A 19,998-nucleotide genomic window follows, 5' to 3' on the forward strand; every position below is an offset into this window, starting at 1 on the left:
TTTCCCTCAACCTATCAGAATATTTACCTTATAAAAAAAATCATACATTTTATCTTGCTTCTGTCTTCTCTTTCATTCTTCTCTTTTATCTTTTCCTTCTTTCCTCACATCCTGTCCTCTCAAAATCCATGCATTTATTTTGCTTGTCTTTCATGTTTTTCCTTCAGTCCTCCCTCCCATATTTTCGTCCTGTCTCTCCTCCCCTCATATTCCCTCAAAACCCAGACGCTTCAGCACTTTAATGGTCAATAAAACACCACAGAATATAAGAGATCAGTGTATATTGATATAAAAGAAAATAACAACAACTATTCACAAAAGTCCAAGCAAGATATACAATACCAACACATCAGAACACTGCTGTACATTATTACAAGGGATCACCTCACCTGAGTCACTTTGTCGTTATTGCCGGACAGGTGATGGGTAATGAGAGCGATAAGAGAGAAGATAAAGGAAAGAAGGAAAAAAATAGATTCGCATGAAAAATTAACCACCTTAAATATTTGTCGTGGTGGGTTTGGCTGAGTTAAACCTTCACTGCAAGCTAATCTTTTCCATAATCATCCACAGGGTTTAAAAGAATATTTTTTTCATACTAGTCTCTTAAATACGTAGTTCTGTAGCTTGGCAATGGTGAAATGTTGCAGTGTTTTCATTGTTAACTTAGCCGTACAAGATATTGAGAGTCGCGTGAATATTAGCTATCCCTGTATTTCTCTTGGGGTGTGTTTGGCTGGGTCAGGTTATGGTAAAGTTGTAAGTCTGGGTTAGGTTATGTAAGGTTAGATTAGTAACTGGTGTGTGCTGGGCGAGTCAGGTTAAGTTACGTAAGATTTGACTGGTGTAACTATATGTCAGTTCTGTTTGGTTAGGCTAGGTTGAGTTAAGGAATCAAATCTTATCTAATCTAACCTGACTGAATCCAACTGAATCAAATCCAACTTAACATAATCTAGTGTCATAATCAAAGCTAACCAAACCTAACTTGAGAGAAATTAATGAAATCTAACCTAACTTAAATAAACTGAACAGTAACAAACCTAACTAAACTTAATGAAATCCTACCAAACCAAACCAAACCAAACCAAACAAAACAAAACCTAACCTGACACAGCCCGTCCCAGTGAGCACCAAGGATGGCTGGTCTTCACGCAATCACAAATAAAAAAACCCACAGGTCGGTGATGAATTACAGTATCATTAAGGCCACAACTGATGACTCTCTCGTACAAATAGCGATGACGAGTGATGAAGGGGAGGGAGGTAAAGATGACAGGTACATACAAATACTGATGACAAGAGGGATGAAAAAGAGGAAGGTCAAATGTGATGGGTACCTACAAACACTGATGACAAGAGTGATGAAGAGGAAGGTGAAGGAAATAATTACATAGAAATAACAATGACAGGAGTGATGAAAGGAGAGAGAAGCCAAAAGTAATTATCAATATAAAGAGTTAGAAAGATAATGAATGATGAATGATGAAGAAACTTAACAAAAAACAGGAAATAGCAAAAAAAAGTAATGACTGGGAGAGCAATGAATGATGAATGACGAAGAAAATAAATGAAAAACAAGATACAATGAAAACAAGTAATGCCAGGGAGAAATGAAGATTATAACAAGTGAATCATGAATAATTTACTCAAGAAACCAAGTGGAAGAAGAAAACAGACAAGAGAGTGAAGAAAGGAGGAAGTGAAGGAGTGAGTGAGTGGATGAATGAATGAGAGACTTTGCGAGTAAATATATGTCCCTACAATGCTCTGGGTGGGTAAATTAAGTGAAGGAGTGAGTGAGTGGGTGAATGAATGAGACTTTGTGAGTACATTAATGTCCCTACAATGCTCTGGGTGAGTAAACGACATGAGTGATGAGTATACACGAGTGAACACAAGTAACCTTTGTCGTGTCCAATCCCCACAAACTCTCGGGACGACAGTTAAGTACCGATGCTCTACGGAAATGAAGATGTTAATGCAATAGACACGTTGCTATGATATGCTATGACACATTGAGCAACTCTTCCCTGCCATAACAAATTAACCACACACACACACACACACACACATGCATATATAAAGCTACATACCAAGTAATTAACAAAAGTAACCTACATTTCACTGCTCTTTCCTTCTTCCTTTTACTTTCCCTCATACACACACACACACACACACACACACATACAAAGCTACATACATACCTATTGATTACCTAACCTAATACAAATTCCCTTTTTCTTCTCTTTTTCCTTCATTTCACTTCTCCTTCCTTCCTTCTCCTTCTCACTCCTTCTCCCTTCCTTCACATGTACAGCATTTCACAAGGATAAAACTGAGGTGCTTCATTTGTCCCTTCTTTGTGCGATATACAGAAAATACAAAGGTACACTCAGTTACATACACATCCGTACGTCGCTCGAGGCAAAACGTAACTTGACTCATTACCACGTGCAAAATTTCCTACTCTCTCTCTCTCTCTCTCTCTCTCTCTCTCTCTCTCTCTCTCTCTCTCTCTCTCTCTCTCTCTAAATTTTCACTGGTTTTCATTATACAAATCTACATTACAAACATTATACAGTCTTCATTAAGTATTATTGCTTGTTTTCTTCTCTTTTCTCTTCATTCTACAAGTCTATCTCTTATTAACACTATACAGTCTTCATTATCTGTGTATTATTGCTTCTGTTTCCTCCTAAGTCACATATTTACTGCCTATCACTTTTCAATATACACAAAAGATATATTATTATTTTTTTTTTCCTCCTTTTGTAAATTTTGAATATATAAATAAACTTAAAATTGTTTACCTTCTTTCTCTCACTTTCTAATACATCTATATAAAAGAAAAGAATATTTTAGTTTTTCCCCTTTGTTCTGTCAATATGCAATACAGAATACATAAAAGAATATTACTGCTTTTCCATCTCCCTTCCAATATACATGAAAGCAAAGAATATTAGTTTTTTTTTTTTTTTTCATCTTCTGGCCAACATCATATTTCATTGAAGGAAAGGAGAGTAAATTATCAGTGTTTTCTCTCCACTGATAATAAGGAAAGACACAAGTATACATATTACTGCTGTTCTGTTGCTGTACATGTTAGGGAACAAGTCTATTGCCCATTAATCTATGAAAACGAGGCATTACTGATATTCTTCATCATGATCAAAAGCAAATGAAATCTTACACAACCTTAGGAGGCTTTTAAAACACATCCAATATTTAAAATTGCCATAAGATTCAAAATTATTGCTTACTTGCCTATATTGTGCATGAAGAGAACAGATATTGCACATTTTTCATTACTTTCGTAACCAAAACAATGGCTGCACTGCACATTTGTACTCCCAATCACACTTAAAGGAACACTCTTAATATACAGACCTTCAGACTCATACACATTCCCTGCCAGACACACACACACACAGCAAGCAGGGCCCTTCTGCTACCTCTCAGCCACCGTAAAGCAAGCCACACCAATAAAACGACATTTCCCGCTAACACTTTCTCAAACGCTCAGTACATTGCCTCATCCTGTCAAACCACTGCCTTCTTGTTTAAATCTTCTTTCTACTTACAACTCTTTCACTCACGTACTCAGCTCCTATGTCTCTGATCCAACCATTGCTTTATTACTGAAATTCTCTACTACTACGACCTCTTCCTCATATGCAATGCTTCACTGTATCTCTTTATTGCTAGTCTTTATCCCTCCTTATACAAAATACTGTCTCTTTCCTTTCATTTCAAGTCTCCATCTCTCTCTCTCTGTCCAAATACTGTCTCTCCTAACACCTCATTCCCTCCTTTTCTCTATCCTTTCATTTCTATCTCCACTTTTTCCCTATCCAAAATTCCTGTACTCCTATTCCCTCATCCTATCTATTCCAGCCTCCATTCCTCCCTATCCAAACACTTAATTTCTACTTAACACCTTTTTCACTCCTATAATCCTTTACTTTATTCTTTCATTCCTAGCTCAACTTCTTATCCAAAATGTCTGTATTCTTTGAGCTTTACCCTTCCATTTCATCAATTCTAGCTCTGCACCTTATCCAAAAACTGCTATTCTCCTTTACTTTCATCCTTTCGTTTCTTTATTTCTGCCTCCATTTCTTATCTATAATATCTGTACTCTCTTACACACACACACACACACACACGGCTACATATCTACTTATTAATTAACTAATGTAATCCAAATTCTCTTTTTCTTCTCTTCTTCCTTCCTTCCTTCCTTCCCATCCCTTCTCTCTTCCTTCACTTCTCATTTCCAGCCTCTATCTCTCCCTAACCAGACGCTCATCCTAGCCTCAACTGACCCTCTCACACCAATACTCTACCCCTCCACCTTCCTAACCTAACCTGAAATTCCACGGACTAACATACTGTACAAGGACATATATACACAACACACCCAACACCCAAAGATACAAATAGTGGATATACAAAACAATGCTGGTCCTTTGCTTAAAACTAATGCAGTATGGGAGAGTTGTATGTGTTGTTGTTACTGTTGTTATTGCTGTCATAGCCTCTTAGATGTCTTTGGAAAGTGCCCTAAACGTAAATACAAATTCGCGAGTGTTAGTGGTTAGTGATGTATGCAAAATAAAGTAACAATATATACATTTATTGGTTATTCTTCATTGTAGAGAAACTTAATATAGCTGGTTTGTCTATTCTATGACTTCTTCTTCTTCCTCTTCTTCATCTATTACTACTTTTATTAATTTTTTCCTTCCTTTCTTTTTTTATGCATTTTCTTTCTCTTTCTTCATCCTCCTCTCTTCCTTCTATTTCTTCTGTTACTAATTTTGCTCCTCCTTTGTTTTCCTACATTTTCTTTCTCTTTTGTTATTTTTCTTCTGCTTTCTCTTTCTCTTCCTTATTATTCCTGTCCCTTTAACTTTCCTTTCTTTCTTATCTCCTTCTCCTATCACTTGTTTCCTCTCTTACTAATATATCTTTCCTCTCCTTTATTCTTTTAATAATCACCTTCTTTTCCTCTCCTTATGAACAATCCTCCTCCTTCTCCTCCTGCTTCTCCTCCTCCTCTTCTTCAGGGTACAGTCATTCTCGAGTCACTAAATAACATCACTTCATCACTACAGGGAAATTACTAATATTGGATAAAGTGCCATATTATTATCACAGTTACACCTTGACTAACTAGCTGACTGACTGACTGACTGACTGATGGACTCTCTCTCTCTCTCTCTCTCTCTCTCTCTCTCAGACACAGCTACGCAAGAATCACAGGAAGAGACAAACAGAAAGAACTGGTATTTACAAAAGGATGTGTGTTATCTTAAAAGTAAATGCACTAAGTTAATATTAACCGTATATTTGTGGAATGATTGCGAAGAAAATTATGTTAACTCTCTCTCTCTCTCTCTCTCTCTCTCTCTCTCTCTCATGCAGACACACACAACAAAGCACCCTGGGTATTCTCTCATTATATTTATTACAAAGTTTGTGCTTGGCGGCCTCAAAATCTTCACTTTAAGCTTGGGAAATGAAGTGTGCCAGAAAATGAAGATGAAGAAGTAGAAATAGAAGAAGAAGAAGAAGAAGAAGAAGAAGAAGAAGAAGAAGAAGAAGAAGAAGAAGAAGAAAAAAAAAGAAAGAAAGAAGAAGAAAGAAGAAGAAAAGGAGGAAAAAAGAAGCTTCAAAATTAATATTGTTTCAGTATCATATGGTAGTAATTTTTAACCTTCTTTAGAAAATGAAGTTGATGGTGTTTACAATGTCACCGTACCATCATTACTACTTGTGGCATCAATCATTTGCCTCCCATCACTTTCTTCCCTCCTATAGTGTTTAGTATCTGTGTGTTTTTCTTGCACAATAACTTTCTACTGTGCTCTGTGATAACGTTACTCTTATCACATCTCTTTGGTTTAGTATTACTCATTCACCTCCCATCAATATCTGTGTTGTATTGATGCATTCCCTTCTAACCTTCCACTGTGCTTTGTCTAGGAAACTGAGTCTGTAATGATGATAAGTGCCTGTCATTATAATCATTCCTAGCCTCCCTTCATCTCCTGGCTCCTCTTGTAATGATACGTTTCCTTCTAACCTTCCACTGTGCTTTGTCTAGGAAACTGAGTCTGTGATGATACGCGCCTGTCACTATTATCATTCCTAGCCTCTCCTCCTCTCCTGGCCTTCCACTGTGTGTTGATGGAGGGACCAGTGATGACGCAACGGACACACACATGCACATCTGACGTACGGTATTACAAACGATGATATATTCTTAAAAAATACTGTTGCATGAACACTTTACTTCACTTGTATCACTTTACCACTCTGCCTCTTTGCCAAAATACCACATCGGGTCTCTATAAATCACGGAGGGTCTAAAAAAATAAGCCTACATGATTTTCTTTGCACGTTTCTTCTTTCTTTTTCATTCTTATTTCTCTCGGCAATGTTTTCTTCCCAGGCAAACTTGAACGGGCTATATATTGCCTTTTTTTCCTTGGTGGTGTTTTTAGCAGTGGAATTAATTTAAAGGGACCATGACCAGTATTCAGAAAAGCTTTGCTCTCACACCACAGCTGTTTCCAAAGGCCATTGAGACAATTAGCCAGGTTCTCAAGACTGCTTCTCCTGTTAGTAATACAGAAATCTTGTTAACCTGTCACTAGAACCTTAAAAACACCCTTGAAAACCCGTGCAACTTCAACTAGAGCCTTCTGAAAGTAGTGGAGATGCAGTGCTAAAGGGTTTCGGAATACTAGGTGGTCGTGTTTAGCATTCACACTACAAAAACCAGCACCATTAATGCACCAACGTCCCACAACACACCACAGAAAGCACTAACAGGACACGCACAGCTTACACCACCATACATTTCCTACCTCGCATGAAAGAAAGTGCCTCAAATGCCAGTCAATCAACACGTACAGGTGAAATCATTGGCTCAGCACCTCACCAAACTTGCTCCCGTATCTAATGCTCTTAAACACACACACACACACACACACATATACGAGAGAAAACCATAGAAAAGAAGGAAAGAATCATTTGTTCGTTGGTATTATGAATTTAGCATGAAATGAGAAGAGAAAAAGGAAAAAAAAAAATGTATACACGTACAAAAAGGAAACAAAATGAGAACAATTAGATAAAAGAATAAATGAAATGCAAAAAATATAACGCAAAATGAGAAAAGAGAAAAAAGAAAAGAAATGCATACACACATAAAAAGAGAAGAAAAATAAGACTAAAAAAATAAACACAAACAACAAACACACTCACAAACACACACACACACACACACACACACACACACACACACACACACACACACAAACAGCAAAATAGTGTTAGGCTCTCCAGTCATTACCGCTGCATACAAAACACCACTGAGCAAGTCTACCTTCTCACTAAAATCTACCTGTGAGCACTACCGGGTCTCGAGGCCTCTTGGGGACGGGGCGGGGTGGGGCGGGAGGCAGCTGTTGGGGGGGTCATGGTGGAGGCGGGGTGGCTGACGGGCCGAAATGGGCAGTGGGCCCTCGCCTCGTCTCACTCCATGAACTGAAATGAATGGAGAGAGTGTGTTAGCTGATGGTGACTGTAGAAATGTGCTGTAGCGTTTGTTGATAATGGTTTGTGAGGTTTGTTATTGAGTTATTGTAAGTGATTGTTGATGTAGGTTATAGAATACTTGTTAATTGATTCCAGAAATATATACAATGCATGTCAACTTAATTTATGAAGGTTTTGCCCATACACGCATTCACTTAGCCATTACTGCCAAACACCTCTGCATACAGCACGCAACTCAACACAAGAATACAGAATACACCTGCATATATTCACTTAGCCATTACTGCCAAACACCTCCGCATACAGCACACAACTCAACACAATAAAGAACACACCTGCACACATTCATTTAAACACTACCGCCAAACACTTCCGCATACAGTACACAAATCAACACAAGAATACAGAACACACCAATACACACACCAACTCAAGCACCAACTTTCTAATTACGAAGAACTTGAATTGTCACGCTACACAACGCTTTACAGTACCACTCCTATATACCACAGGGGACTGCAAAATGATCCTAAATAGATCCTTCATATCACTGGCAACTTTATCACAGTTATAATACCTCAAGGAAATGCAAGTAGCTTTATTTAGACTCCTCACATAGCACAAAGCTTTATAACACCACTCATATGTACCCCAACCAAATCCTACACTGGCCTACACTACAATAAAGGCCCCACTCAAAGTACCCACCCCTGAAAATTGTAACTAATATTCTGAAAGAGGGATGTGCCAGGCTAGAGGTTTTAGAATACAGCAATACTAAGGTTGTGGGTTTATCTTATGTCAGGTGAAGAGTCTGGATGTCGGGATGGAAAAAGCATTAATTGAGCAGGGAGAAAGACAGGTACAGCCAAAAAGACTTTACCTAAAACTACAGGAGTGTTGCGAAATCTCCCTCTCGGATAGTTTACGTAAAAGCAGGAATTTTTTAATGCTACATGGACTCAAGGTGTAATTCGGTAAACACGCTGTAACTTACCAATTCACGGCAAGGCAAGGCAAGGTGTTCTGTATTGAATGGATGACTGATTGGGGTGGTGGTGGTGGTGGTGGTGATGAAGCAAAGGTCATGACAGAACTTAATTTTCATAACATTTCAACAACTGCCTTCATCAGAGAGGAGAGGGATAAAGTTCTCAGGGTGTATTCTGTGTTTCATCCCCACCAACACATCACCACCAACAAATCTGGCTCGTGATCAACACAAAGACTGTGCTCAAAACAAAATGAACACCACATTATAGATTTATTATGAAAAACATGCAAAAAAATTATCTACCACTAATCTTACAAATTACAGAAGGACCGCCATGTGTAGGCCTAACAGATTTTTTATGATCTCCCTTATGTTCTTTTCTCCTGATGACTAAAAACCAGATTATACAGGGACTGCCATGTATAGGCCTATTTGCTTCTCATGGCTGGCCTGATGTCCTGGTGTTTCTGTCCACAACTAAAGACCATATACAGTGTTGCCACAAGATCTCCAGTGTGTTGTGGCTTCCCTCATGCTCTTATTCTCTTATCCTTCTCCCTATGACTAAATCTTTCAAGCAACTACCATGACAAACTTTTGAAATCTTGAAGCATGCAGGAAATATTTCTTATGCCTCAGCCAGTCTCTAAAAAGTGATAAAAACGGTAAACTGAAATGATTAACACATGCAGTAAGGTAGCCTCCCTCACCCAGCCTCTATAACCAATATGAAAAAAACACTACACAGGAATCATTAACACACACACTCACACACCTATCCACCTACATACCAGGCTGGTAATTCCACACAGGGTAGCCCACACAAGGCACCACACACTCACACACATCATTCACACTCTCAGCTCGTCAGCCCCAGGTGGAAAGGGAAGTCTTGTGGACCACCCTTCTACACACACTATCAATACGATAAGATATACACATACTATAAATAAATCTACCTTAGCAAGTCTCTAAAATAGAAATTATTGACACACTCACCAATACATACTGTAAATGAACCTCTCTTGGCACACACACACACACACACACACACACACACACACACACACACACACACACACACACACACACACACACACACACACAACACACACAGAAACGCCCCAAACACACTCTAAACAAACACACACACCACCTCAACCTAACCTAACCTAACATTCACATACAGAGAAGACGATGACGAGGACAATGATGAGCAGGATGACCCCAAGGATGATGCCGAGGATAAACTTCTTCTTTAGCGCCTTCTTCATGTTGACCCTGGCCTCCTGCAGCTCCATCCGTCCCTTCTCTGTCTTGACCTGCGACTCGTAGACGTTGTTCTCTATCCTTGTCACCATCTCCCCTTGATCCCTCACTAGCTGCGCAATCTCCTGTGGTGGTGATGGTGGTGGTTACTAACGGTGAAAGTGGTGGAAAAATAAATAAATCAAGATATAAATGTAATCTAATAAATAGAATAACAATGAAGATAAATGTAATGGAATAAATTAATGAGGTAAATGAATAGAGGCGTCATGTTCCTGGAAGGGCCGCTGTTGGGGTTTGACGCATTAATTGAAATAAAACGAAAGAAAAGATATGCAGTAAAATAGAATACAGTAAAATAAAGAAGGGAAAAGGTAAAGAAAATTCATACATAAAACAAAACGAAATGATCGTCCTGTACCTGGAATAGCTGGTAGACTTCAATGAACAAAACAGAATGGAAAAAAAAAGAAAAAAAAAAACAATAAAATCAAATAAAATAACACACACCAAATTAAATAAAAAAACAAACAAGATAAAGAAGAAAAAAAAAGGACCATCATGTACCTGGATAAATAACAAGACACACAAAAAAAAATAAATAGATAAATAAAATAAAATAATCACAATACAAAATTGAATAAATACAACAAAAATATTGAAATCACGTACTTGAAACAGCTGGTGAAGTTCAACGATAGACTTCTCCAGCTTGACAAAGGCCTCGTGTCGCTCCTGCAAGTTACTGAGCTGCAATTTGGCGAGCTGGTTCTGCCGGATGAGGTTCTGCGTGAAGACTTCCGTGGACTCTTCTATCAGGCTCTCCAGCTCCTCCTCGTCGTAGCCACACTGCCCTGGGGGAGGCGGAGGGCCAGGGGTGGTATGTGCAGTACATCAGGTAGGTGGGGAGGGTCGGTGGTGGGTGGGGAGGGTTGGTGGTGGGTGTAAAGGGTTGAGTGGTGTACATGATGGAAGCAAAATGAAAAGGTATGCAAATAAATGGAAAAAATAAAGAAAAGAGATGTTTCAAGGGTGTAATGGTAAGTGTGATGGTTTGAATGGTGTATACAAACTAAACAAAATGAAAAAAGTACACAAATAAGTAAAAAAAGAAAAAAGGACATTTCTAGGTGGAGCCAACATGAATTCTGTAGTCGTGAATGAAGAGCAGCTAAAAAAAATACATAAATAAATAAATAGAATAAAAATATTCGACATGTATCTTCAAAATATCACAGTTCACTTACAAATCACCAACATGAATCCAAATGACTTCCTTTTCTATTCATCTATTAAAAAATAAATATATAAAATAAAATAAATAAATAAATAAATAAATATATACAAAACTTCCTAAATAAAACAAGCCACAAACATCCAAACACAAGCAAACACACTCCAAACGCACCAGTGATAATAAGTTCCTTCCTGATGTAGTGCGCGTGTCTGTTGTGCGCCTCCACCTGCATTGACGACAGCTCCTGCAGCACCCGGGTCAGCAGCACACCCAGGGAGAGGTGGTGGGTGCGTGCCACGTGCTCCACCACACCACTGCTCTTCCCTATTTTGGCCTTCACCTGGTGGGAGTCAGGGTGGGGGTGGGGGTGAGGAAGAGGTAAGATACATGACTGTGCTGTAACTTGTCAAATATTCTGTTTCTTATCTTGGCCTTCTCTTGTAACTTGTTAAATACACTTGCCAATCTTGCTTCTCTCTTGTAGCTAAGCAAATACTCCTCCTTATCCTTGTTTACAAAGGAAGCGAGCCAGGTAAACACACTCACTTCCCCCTCTTCCCCTCACAGATTAACACTCACCCGTCAGCTTCTCCCCTCATCATCCTCCACACTTACCCCCTCAAGTTCCACGCGGAGTTTTCTGGCGTCCCCCTTGATGCTGTCCACCTTGTCCTCCACCTCCTGCCGCTGGTCGTAGTCGTGAATCATTCTTCGGACGTCGTGAACCTGCGTCGTCATTACCTGGTAGAGGGAGGGAGTGAGTGGTGAAGTGACTGGGTGGAGTGATGGGCATGTGTAGGTGGTGTGAGGCGATGGGAGGGAGTGAGTGGATGATGGATGAGATAGGAAAAGGAGGAAAAAAACATGAAAGAAGGTGAAGAAGGAGAAGGAGAAGAAGAAGGAGGAGGAAGAGGAAGTTGAGAAAGGAAAAGAAGAAGAAAAAAAAGGAAAAAACAAGAAAGAACATGAAAAACAGCAACAGCAACAGTAACAACAACAACAACAACATCCCACACAAACCTTAAGCTTATCATAGAGAGGCCCAAGTTTCTCCAGTAGTTCCATCAGCTCTTTCTGGTCCTCGCTGCCTTCTATGCTGACCACCGCCGACTCGGACACACCGTTGGCTTTGCTCTTTTCCTGCATCTCCTTGAGCCTGTCCCGAGTCATTACGATCTCCTTGGGTTTCTGCGGCGGAAGTAGTTAGGTTAGGTCTTGCTGTAGCGGTGATTGGCGGCAGTTCGGTTAGGTCTTGATGTAGTGGTGGTTAAGTTCATTTTTCTCTCTTTTTTTTTTCTGTGTGTGTGTTGGTATTCTGGTCTAGGGTGAAAAAATGGGTATACGAAAAGGTTTATACAAGGTGACAGTTCCCAGTGTGATGTCAAAGAGGGGGGTTTCTATGGTCTAAATGTTTTGAAATAATGCCTTGGTCTTGAATGTTATAGCATCTTGTTTTCTTGGTTTCTAGTGTCTAAAGAGAGTGATTGTAGTTTTGAAGGGTGTATTCTGTGGCTCCAGTTTGAGGTCAATACACTTTCTACAATATTAACTGGAATAAATGGTGTTTTTTTTTTTTGGGGGGGGGGGGTGTGGGGGAGCTCTAGTTTGAGTTTAATATAAATTCCACAACATTAACTGAAATAAATAGTGGTTTTGTGGTTGCAGTGGGAGTTTAACATAAATTCTATATCATTAAACATAATAGAAAGTGTTTTTTTAAGGTTCTACTTGAGTTTAATACGAATTCTATATCATTAACTGGCATAAATAGTGTTTCCTGTGCAGTAAGAGCTTAGTACAAATCCTACACCATGAACTGGAACAAACAGACAGACGGCAGATAGACACAGTGAAAAAGACTGGCGAGAAGCTTTCCATCAGCAGAGGAGCCACGGAAACTGACAACAACCACGGTACATTCAGTCATCTCACTCATTCTGGTGTCTCAAGCTTGACAATGCAACACACACTGCACAAGATAACAAGGTATAAATGTACTTACCATCATGATTGCCTAATACAAGGTGGTGCAGGAAAGAGAGAAAAGGAAGATTAGTACCCACACCACATACTTTGTAAAATATTCTGGCAGACACATAATGGGGAATCTGATGGTATGTGATATGTTAATCTATGCATTGTTTTTTTTTGTTATTAAGGGCTGAGAGAGAAGGAAAATGAGTAAAATGATGAAAGGGGAAGCCTGTACGGTGATGCAAGTAAGGGACGTGACGGAGGACCTGATGGTATCTCTTTTATTAATTTGTGCAATGTTTTGTTATTAAGGGCACGGTAGGAGAGGAGGAAAATAAGTAAAATGATGAGAGGGAAAGTCTGTACGGCGACACAAGTAAAGGACAAGATGGAAGACCTAACAGTATTATCTCTTTGGCTGCTTTCCTCATTATTTTCCTGTTATTGTGAAGTAAACTGTACCGCAGGTTTGAGGGGCTGTTATATCATTTTACACAAATAAAATCTAAACAAAGCGTCGGGCAAGAATGTTTTGGCAGTGGATGTTTGAGACCCTGACTTACTGCCACAAATATACTTCAAGTGGATAACGAAGACAATTCTATGAGTAAACTACGGTAAACTTAACTTGACTACAATTTACAGGCACTGGTGGTGAGACTTGGTGCCATCATGACAGACACCCCACCCACTCATTCCTTCATGAAGCTGGTTTAACGTTGAACTATGACCTAAGAATGACCAGTGACCTATCCAAGAATGCCCTATGTAAGAACGACCTAAACAACCAGCTTATGTTTTCCCGCACAGACTTCACACACTTAAGAGCTTCGTGGCCACATTCACACTGATCCAGCTGCTCATCCCTCCCTTCCCTACAGGCACCATATGTGTGGCGGCCTCTGACAGCTTATCATCAAGGCCAAGTAACACCTCAAGACAGACATATCAGCACAGACACTGATAAGGTGATAACACGCCGTGCAGGGATGCGGTCGGAAGTTCTCATCAGTTATGGCACCAACTTAGCTAATCTGAGAGAATTACTATTTTTATTTCTGCTAAGGTTTTTAAAGGTTGTTGCCAGTGTTGCCGCTGTCTGTCTCTCTCAGTGGGTGTGTCTAGCTTGGTCTGCGTCTGTGGGAGGTATAATCTGATCTAATTTGCCCTAACCTGAGGCAATGAACCCAAAGCTATAGTGAAAAATAACCTAACCAAACCTAAGCTGATGCAGTAAAGCCAAACCTAACCTAACCAAACCTAAGCTGATGCAGTGTAGCCAAACCTAACCTAATGAAACCTAACCTAACTAACCTTAAGCTGATGCAGTGTAGCCAAATCTAATCTAACCCCTTAGTGAGTGGCCAGACTGACCCGAAGATGGCTCCCTAATGTTATGTAACCTTCCTGCAACTTTCCCTATCTTATCATGCCCTTAAGTAGCAAGTAACAGGAGGCAGTGTGCAGAATTGACATTAAGAAGGAAAAATCATGAAATAAGAACACAAGAAATAAGGGAAGCTGCAAAAACCGACCAGGCTTAAACATGGCAGTCCCCTGTGTCTCATCCTCTTATGTAAACTTTGCGGCTGGGGGAAAAACATGCATGGAAAATAATCTCTGCACAATAATAATCTTTCGCTATTATTCTGGTGCAGCTTCTCTTAATGACTAGCCACTCTGAGACATTCCTCTTTGTTCTTCAGCCACCTTCACCTACAATGGCTGGAAATTCTAAAACATGTACTCTTAATCCCCTTTCTGTCTTACAAATGCTGTTGTGAATTGGTGAATATTGAAGGGGAGAAGTTAAGAGTGACAGTTTAAGTAATATATAGTTGTCTGCAAGGTTAATTTCCCTTATTTTCTTATCCTCTTATGTGACGACTTCCCAATTAGAGAAATATGCATGATAGGAAACACCTTTGCGTGTTACAAATAAAATCTTTAATGTTTCACTGCCTCTGCTGTTACACTGAAGCTGCTCGGTTGGCAAACTTGCACAGACTCGGACTGCAAAAGTGTGTTGAGTTAGCTTAAGTTAAATTATATCGCATTAGGTTAAGTTTGGGTACATTTCATCAGCTTAGGTTAGGTTAGGTTAGGTTAGGTTAGGTTTGGCTACACTGTATCAGCTTAGGTTTGGTTATGTTAAGTTTGGGTACATTTCATCAGCTTCGGTTTGGTTATGTTAGGATTAGGTTAAGTTGGCTACACTGCATCAGGTTAGGGTAAGTTAGATAAGATTGTATTGCTGTCTCACAAAGGCAAACCAAACCTAACACCGACAATGAGGCGGGTAAGAACAGCAGCAGTGAGACAGATGTGGGTAAGGAAGGAAGGAAGCGCTTGTTAAAATCTTTCCTTTAATTATCTATCTCTCTCTGTCAACCATTTATCTTATTAACAACAAGTACAGCACACACAGACACCATAAACTTAACACAAATGTCTATCTCATCCTTACCTCAATATTTAAACACACTAACACACGCTCAATACAAACACTGCCTTCTACTTGCATGACTAATACACACACACACACACACACACTCACTGACTCAACATCCGGAAATGTCATTGTTTTCTTCCTCTACCGCTATATCTGGAGCTTCTATATCACCGAATCTATTGTAACTAGATATTTAAGTAGCAGGTCAAATGGCACACAGCAGCTCTAGGGCAAGGCAGTACTTACAGTGGAATAATAATAAGAGGTAAATTTTCACGCCCCGCCTCAGCCGCCGCTAATGTTTACGTTTTGCTATTACGATGCCATGCAGGGATTTTTGCTTCATACTTGTCGTATTTTGTCGACATTGTATTGGTGCTAAAAATGCCTAAGGTGATGTATAAGATAATGGATAAAGTTGTAATAAATATAATAGTAGCTTATTTAGCTGTCTCTTTCTCTCCTTCTCACTATCCTCCTCACCCATTCTCTCTTCTCTTTTTCTTCTCAAATTTCTGCTTCCCTTCTCCTCCTCCTCTATCTCCTCTCCCACCTCTTCTTTTCTTCCTCTTCTTCTCACCACCTCCTCATCTCTGCTCTCCTTCTCGCTTCTCTCCTACCTCATCTCCTCTTTCTCTTCTCTCCTCTCCTACATGCTGGTGAACGGAAGAATGTGTGAAAGTTTGTCGCACATGTAGACAGATAAGGATGGTATGAATGATATTGTGTCTGATCACGATGTGCTGCTTGTGGAGTGCCTGATGCATGGTGGAAGTGAAGTGAAAGTGGAAATTAAGAAAAGGAAGTGGAGATTAAGGGATGCGGGGTGGCAGAATTTTCTCAGGTTGATTTCTCAGGTCAAAATTCTCAGGTTGATTCGAATGAAAGAAGCTGGGGTGATGTAAGTCTGGATGATGAAACCTCAATATATTAGGCACTAGGACACAATCACCCTTACAACCCAAACACACACACACACACACACACACACACACACACACACACAAAGGGCACGCAATCAAAAAACACCTCAGTACTCACCAGGGTGAGGAACCCCAGCAGGAGCACCAACAGTAGGCTCACTGAACGACGCCGCCCTCCTGAAGGCGCCGGCATGGTGGTGGTGGTCTGGAAAGAGAGTTAGTAGTAGTATTGGAGATCATAAAAAAATAAATAAATAAATAAAAATACAAAAAATATAAAGGCCAATATTTCTGAAGCATTAAATGTATGAGTGCGTTGAAAAGTTTCCCCCCAGCGACTACTGTACGGGCGTTACAAGCGACTGCCTCAGTGAAATAGTACCTGTGCCAGCGTTAATCACTTACCAGAAGGAAAGTAGTGAGCATATTATGTGAAAATGCAGGTTATGTCCATATCCTGCGGAACTGTTCCTGCAGAAACTGAGAGTCTGTCTCAAACATTCGATAAATAGATTATAGGACAACTGATGATGTGCGTGTGTGTGTGTGTGTGTGTGTGTGTTTAAGCAAACTTAACCTAATCTCTTGAACTACAGGTGTGTGTGTGTGTAATAATAATAATAATAAACGATTTATTATTTAGGCAGTTAACAAACTGAAAATGTACGCGCGCGCGCGTACATTTTCAACACACGCACACACACACACACACACACACACACACACACACACTGCATAAGCATATGTACAACGAAAGACAAGGCAACAGACACACACACACACACACACACACACAGACACACACACACACACACACACACACTGCATAAGCATATGTACAACGAAAGACAAGGCAACACACACACACACACACACACACACACACACACACACACACACTGCATAAGCATATGTACAACGAAAGACAAGGCAACACACACACACACACACACACACACACACAGACACACACACACACACACACACACACTGCATAAGCATATGTACAACGAAAGACAAGGCAACACACACACACACACACACACACACACACACACACACACACACACACACACACTGCATAAGCATCTGTACAACGAAAGACAAGGCAACACACACACACACACACACACACACACACACACACACTGCATATGCATCTGTACAACGTAAGACAAGGCAACACACACACACACACACACTGCATCACCATCTGTACAACGAAAGATAAGGCAACACACACACACACACACACACACACACACACACACTGCATCACCATCTGTACAACGTAAGACAAGGCAACACACACACACACACACACTGCATCACCATCTGTACAACGAAAGATAAGGCAACACACACACACACACACACACACACACTGCAAAACAATCTGTACAACACACACACACACACACACACACACACACACACACACACACACACACAGCATAACAATCTGTACAACACACACACACACACACACACAGCATAACAATCTGTACAACACACACACACACACACACATACACTGCATAACAATCTGTACAACGAAAGAAAGCAACACACACTGCATCACCATCTGTACAACGAAAAATAAGGCAACACACACACACACACACACACACACACACACACACACACACACACACACACACCTTGAAATACCTTGGAAAAAAAAAAAACTGAATATTTACTGTAAGGGAGTGGAAGGGAGTTAGGGAAGGTACCACTCTGAAAACGTCACGGCTGGGGGGGGACTTGTGACGTCACGGCTGGGGGTTGATGACGTCACAGCGGCCATTATTTACGTACGTACGTATTTCATTTTAAAAATGACCCCTCTAAAAAACGCAGCTAGACAGGAATGCTTTATAAATTCAAACTTGCCACACATTTTAACTAAGGCCAAAAATAACAACACATTTCAAAACGCAGTAGTATTAAAGATATCTAAAAAGAAGTATCTGGAAACTGTTGCAATTTTCACCCCATTTAAAATCGTTCAAATGTCCACCCATTCTGGCTTAAACATAACGAAAAACACTTTAAAAAATCTGAACTATTTTTTAAAACCATTTAAAGTGAGCTACTAGCCCAAATAAAAAAAAATACCGAAATAAAATTCAATATTATTGGAAGTTGAACACGAATAAAAACAAGTGTACGGTGCACGCATTTCACTGAGCGGGATGGCAACACACTTAAAAAAACACAAACTATTTTTTAAAACCAATAAGAACCTAGTACAGGCTGAAATAAAACATTTAGTTTTGGGACCGTAAAAATATACGCCGAAAACGGCCCTCTTATTTACACAAAAACAACGCCAAAATCACCACTTTTCACGCAACACACGCGCTCAAATAACTTAAAAAACAACGAAATATTTTTACAAACCATAAAATCTTAGCTACAACACGAAATAAAATATTTCGGAAATCAAAAAAAATACTGGAACCGGAGGGGGCTGGGGAGCCTTATCCAAGATGGCGGTGGGGGTGGCCAGTGGGGGGACGACCAACCCTTCTCACTCATTTAAACCCTCGCCAAACTTAAACTAAGTAATGGCAGGTATATCTAACGAGCGGATATTAAAGTTTGGTCATGTGGCTCCGCTTTGTGACAGTATTGGTTTAAAACACTCACAGATAAGATAGATAATGGCTACTAAATAGAGATGACCCAGATTGTTTACATTTTCATTAAGTTAAATTTTACGGTTTTTAGCAACGAGACGAGGCTGACACAGGGATATATTGTGCTAGAGGTTAGGTGAGATGCGTTGAAATGAATTAAAACCGTGGATTGTTCAGTTATTCATTAAAAAGTTACGTTAAGTTACCTAAATTTATTCTAACACTTCCTGACCTTACCTTCCCTGCGGTGGTGATGTACCTTCCTGCCTCCTCGTCACTATGGCTGGCTGTCTAGCACCTTCTCACAGCCAAACTTTTCTTTATTTTGCTTGTTTTCACCCACTGCTGCCTTCGTGTGTCCACTGCTAGAGCCCAGGCCTTCCTCATTACCAACTAAAGAAGGTTTAACTCATGGGTAAGCCTTGGCAGCCACTGTGTAGGCGTGGTTACACACACACACACACAAACACAAATTCTGTCAGGCTGGGAGTTGAAACAGACGCTACTAACACCACCCATAGACGCCACACACTGTCAGACTTGATAGGGGAGGGAGTGATGGGGGAGGTGACAGGGGACGGGGGAGGGAGCGCCGCACAGAGAACCTTACCAACTTGGAGGGGGAACTTTCTTATTCATGGCATCCCAGATTTTGATGTTATTTCTAAACTACCGTTTCTTTTTTTCTTTTTTTCTTCTTTTTAAGTAATAGAGGCACTGGCCAAGGCCTATAAAAAGTTTGGAAAGAAAAGCCACATGGTAAAGAGAGAAAATAAAAAAAAATTAAAGGCCACAGGGGCAGCAAGACCTGCCTGCTCTCTTGGTTCCTTAACTCTGCCACACTCACGGTTATTCTTAAAAGAATATCCCAAGTTTGTTATCAGATGGTGATACAGGCTGTCAAGGCCGTCTCTTCCTGTGTGCGCACTATGCGG

At 40.1% G+C, this 19,998-nt stretch overlaps 1 protein-coding gene across 4 annotated transcripts; it reads right to left on the reverse strand.

The window, feature by feature from the left end:
- Positions 1-264: 264 nt before the first annotated feature.
- Positions 265-19,610, reverse strand: LOC135093048 (syntaxin-1A-like). 4 transcript variants are annotated; one of them, XM_063991918.1, is made up of 8 exons: positions 19,301-19,610; positions 16,540-16,626; positions 12,093-12,260; positions 11,688-11,813; positions 11,244-11,412; positions 10,508-10,689; positions 9,754-9,960; positions 265-7,560 (listed from the first exon to the last, which is right to left on the reverse strand). In XM_063991918.1, the coding sequence occupies exons 2-8, from the start codon at positions 16,612-16,614 to the stop codon at positions 7,549-7,551; spliced, it is 939 nt and encodes a 312-aa protein (XP_063847988.1). In that variant the 5' UTR covers positions 16,615-16,626; positions 19,301-19,610; the 3' UTR covers positions 265-7,548. The 4 variants fall into 4 exon arrangements, with proteins under 4 accessions (XP_063847988.1, XP_063847991.1, XP_063847989.1 ...); XM_063991921.1 differs by lacking the exons at positions 16,540-16,626; positions 19,301-19,610 and adding an exon at positions 15,745-15,855; XM_063991919.1 differs by lacking the exons at positions 16,540-16,626; positions 19,301-19,610 and adding an exon at positions 15,514-15,589.
- Between the last annotated feature and the right edge of the window lie 388 nt (positions 19,611-19,998).

Source organism: Scylla paramamosain, chromosome 41 (genome assembly GCF_035594125.1).
Source record: "Scylla paramamosain isolate STU-SP2022 chromosome 41, ASM3559412v1, whole genome shotgun sequence".
Classification (NCBI taxonomy): domain Eukaryota; kingdom Metazoa; phylum Arthropoda; class Malacostraca; order Decapoda; family Portunidae; genus Scylla; species Scylla paramamosain.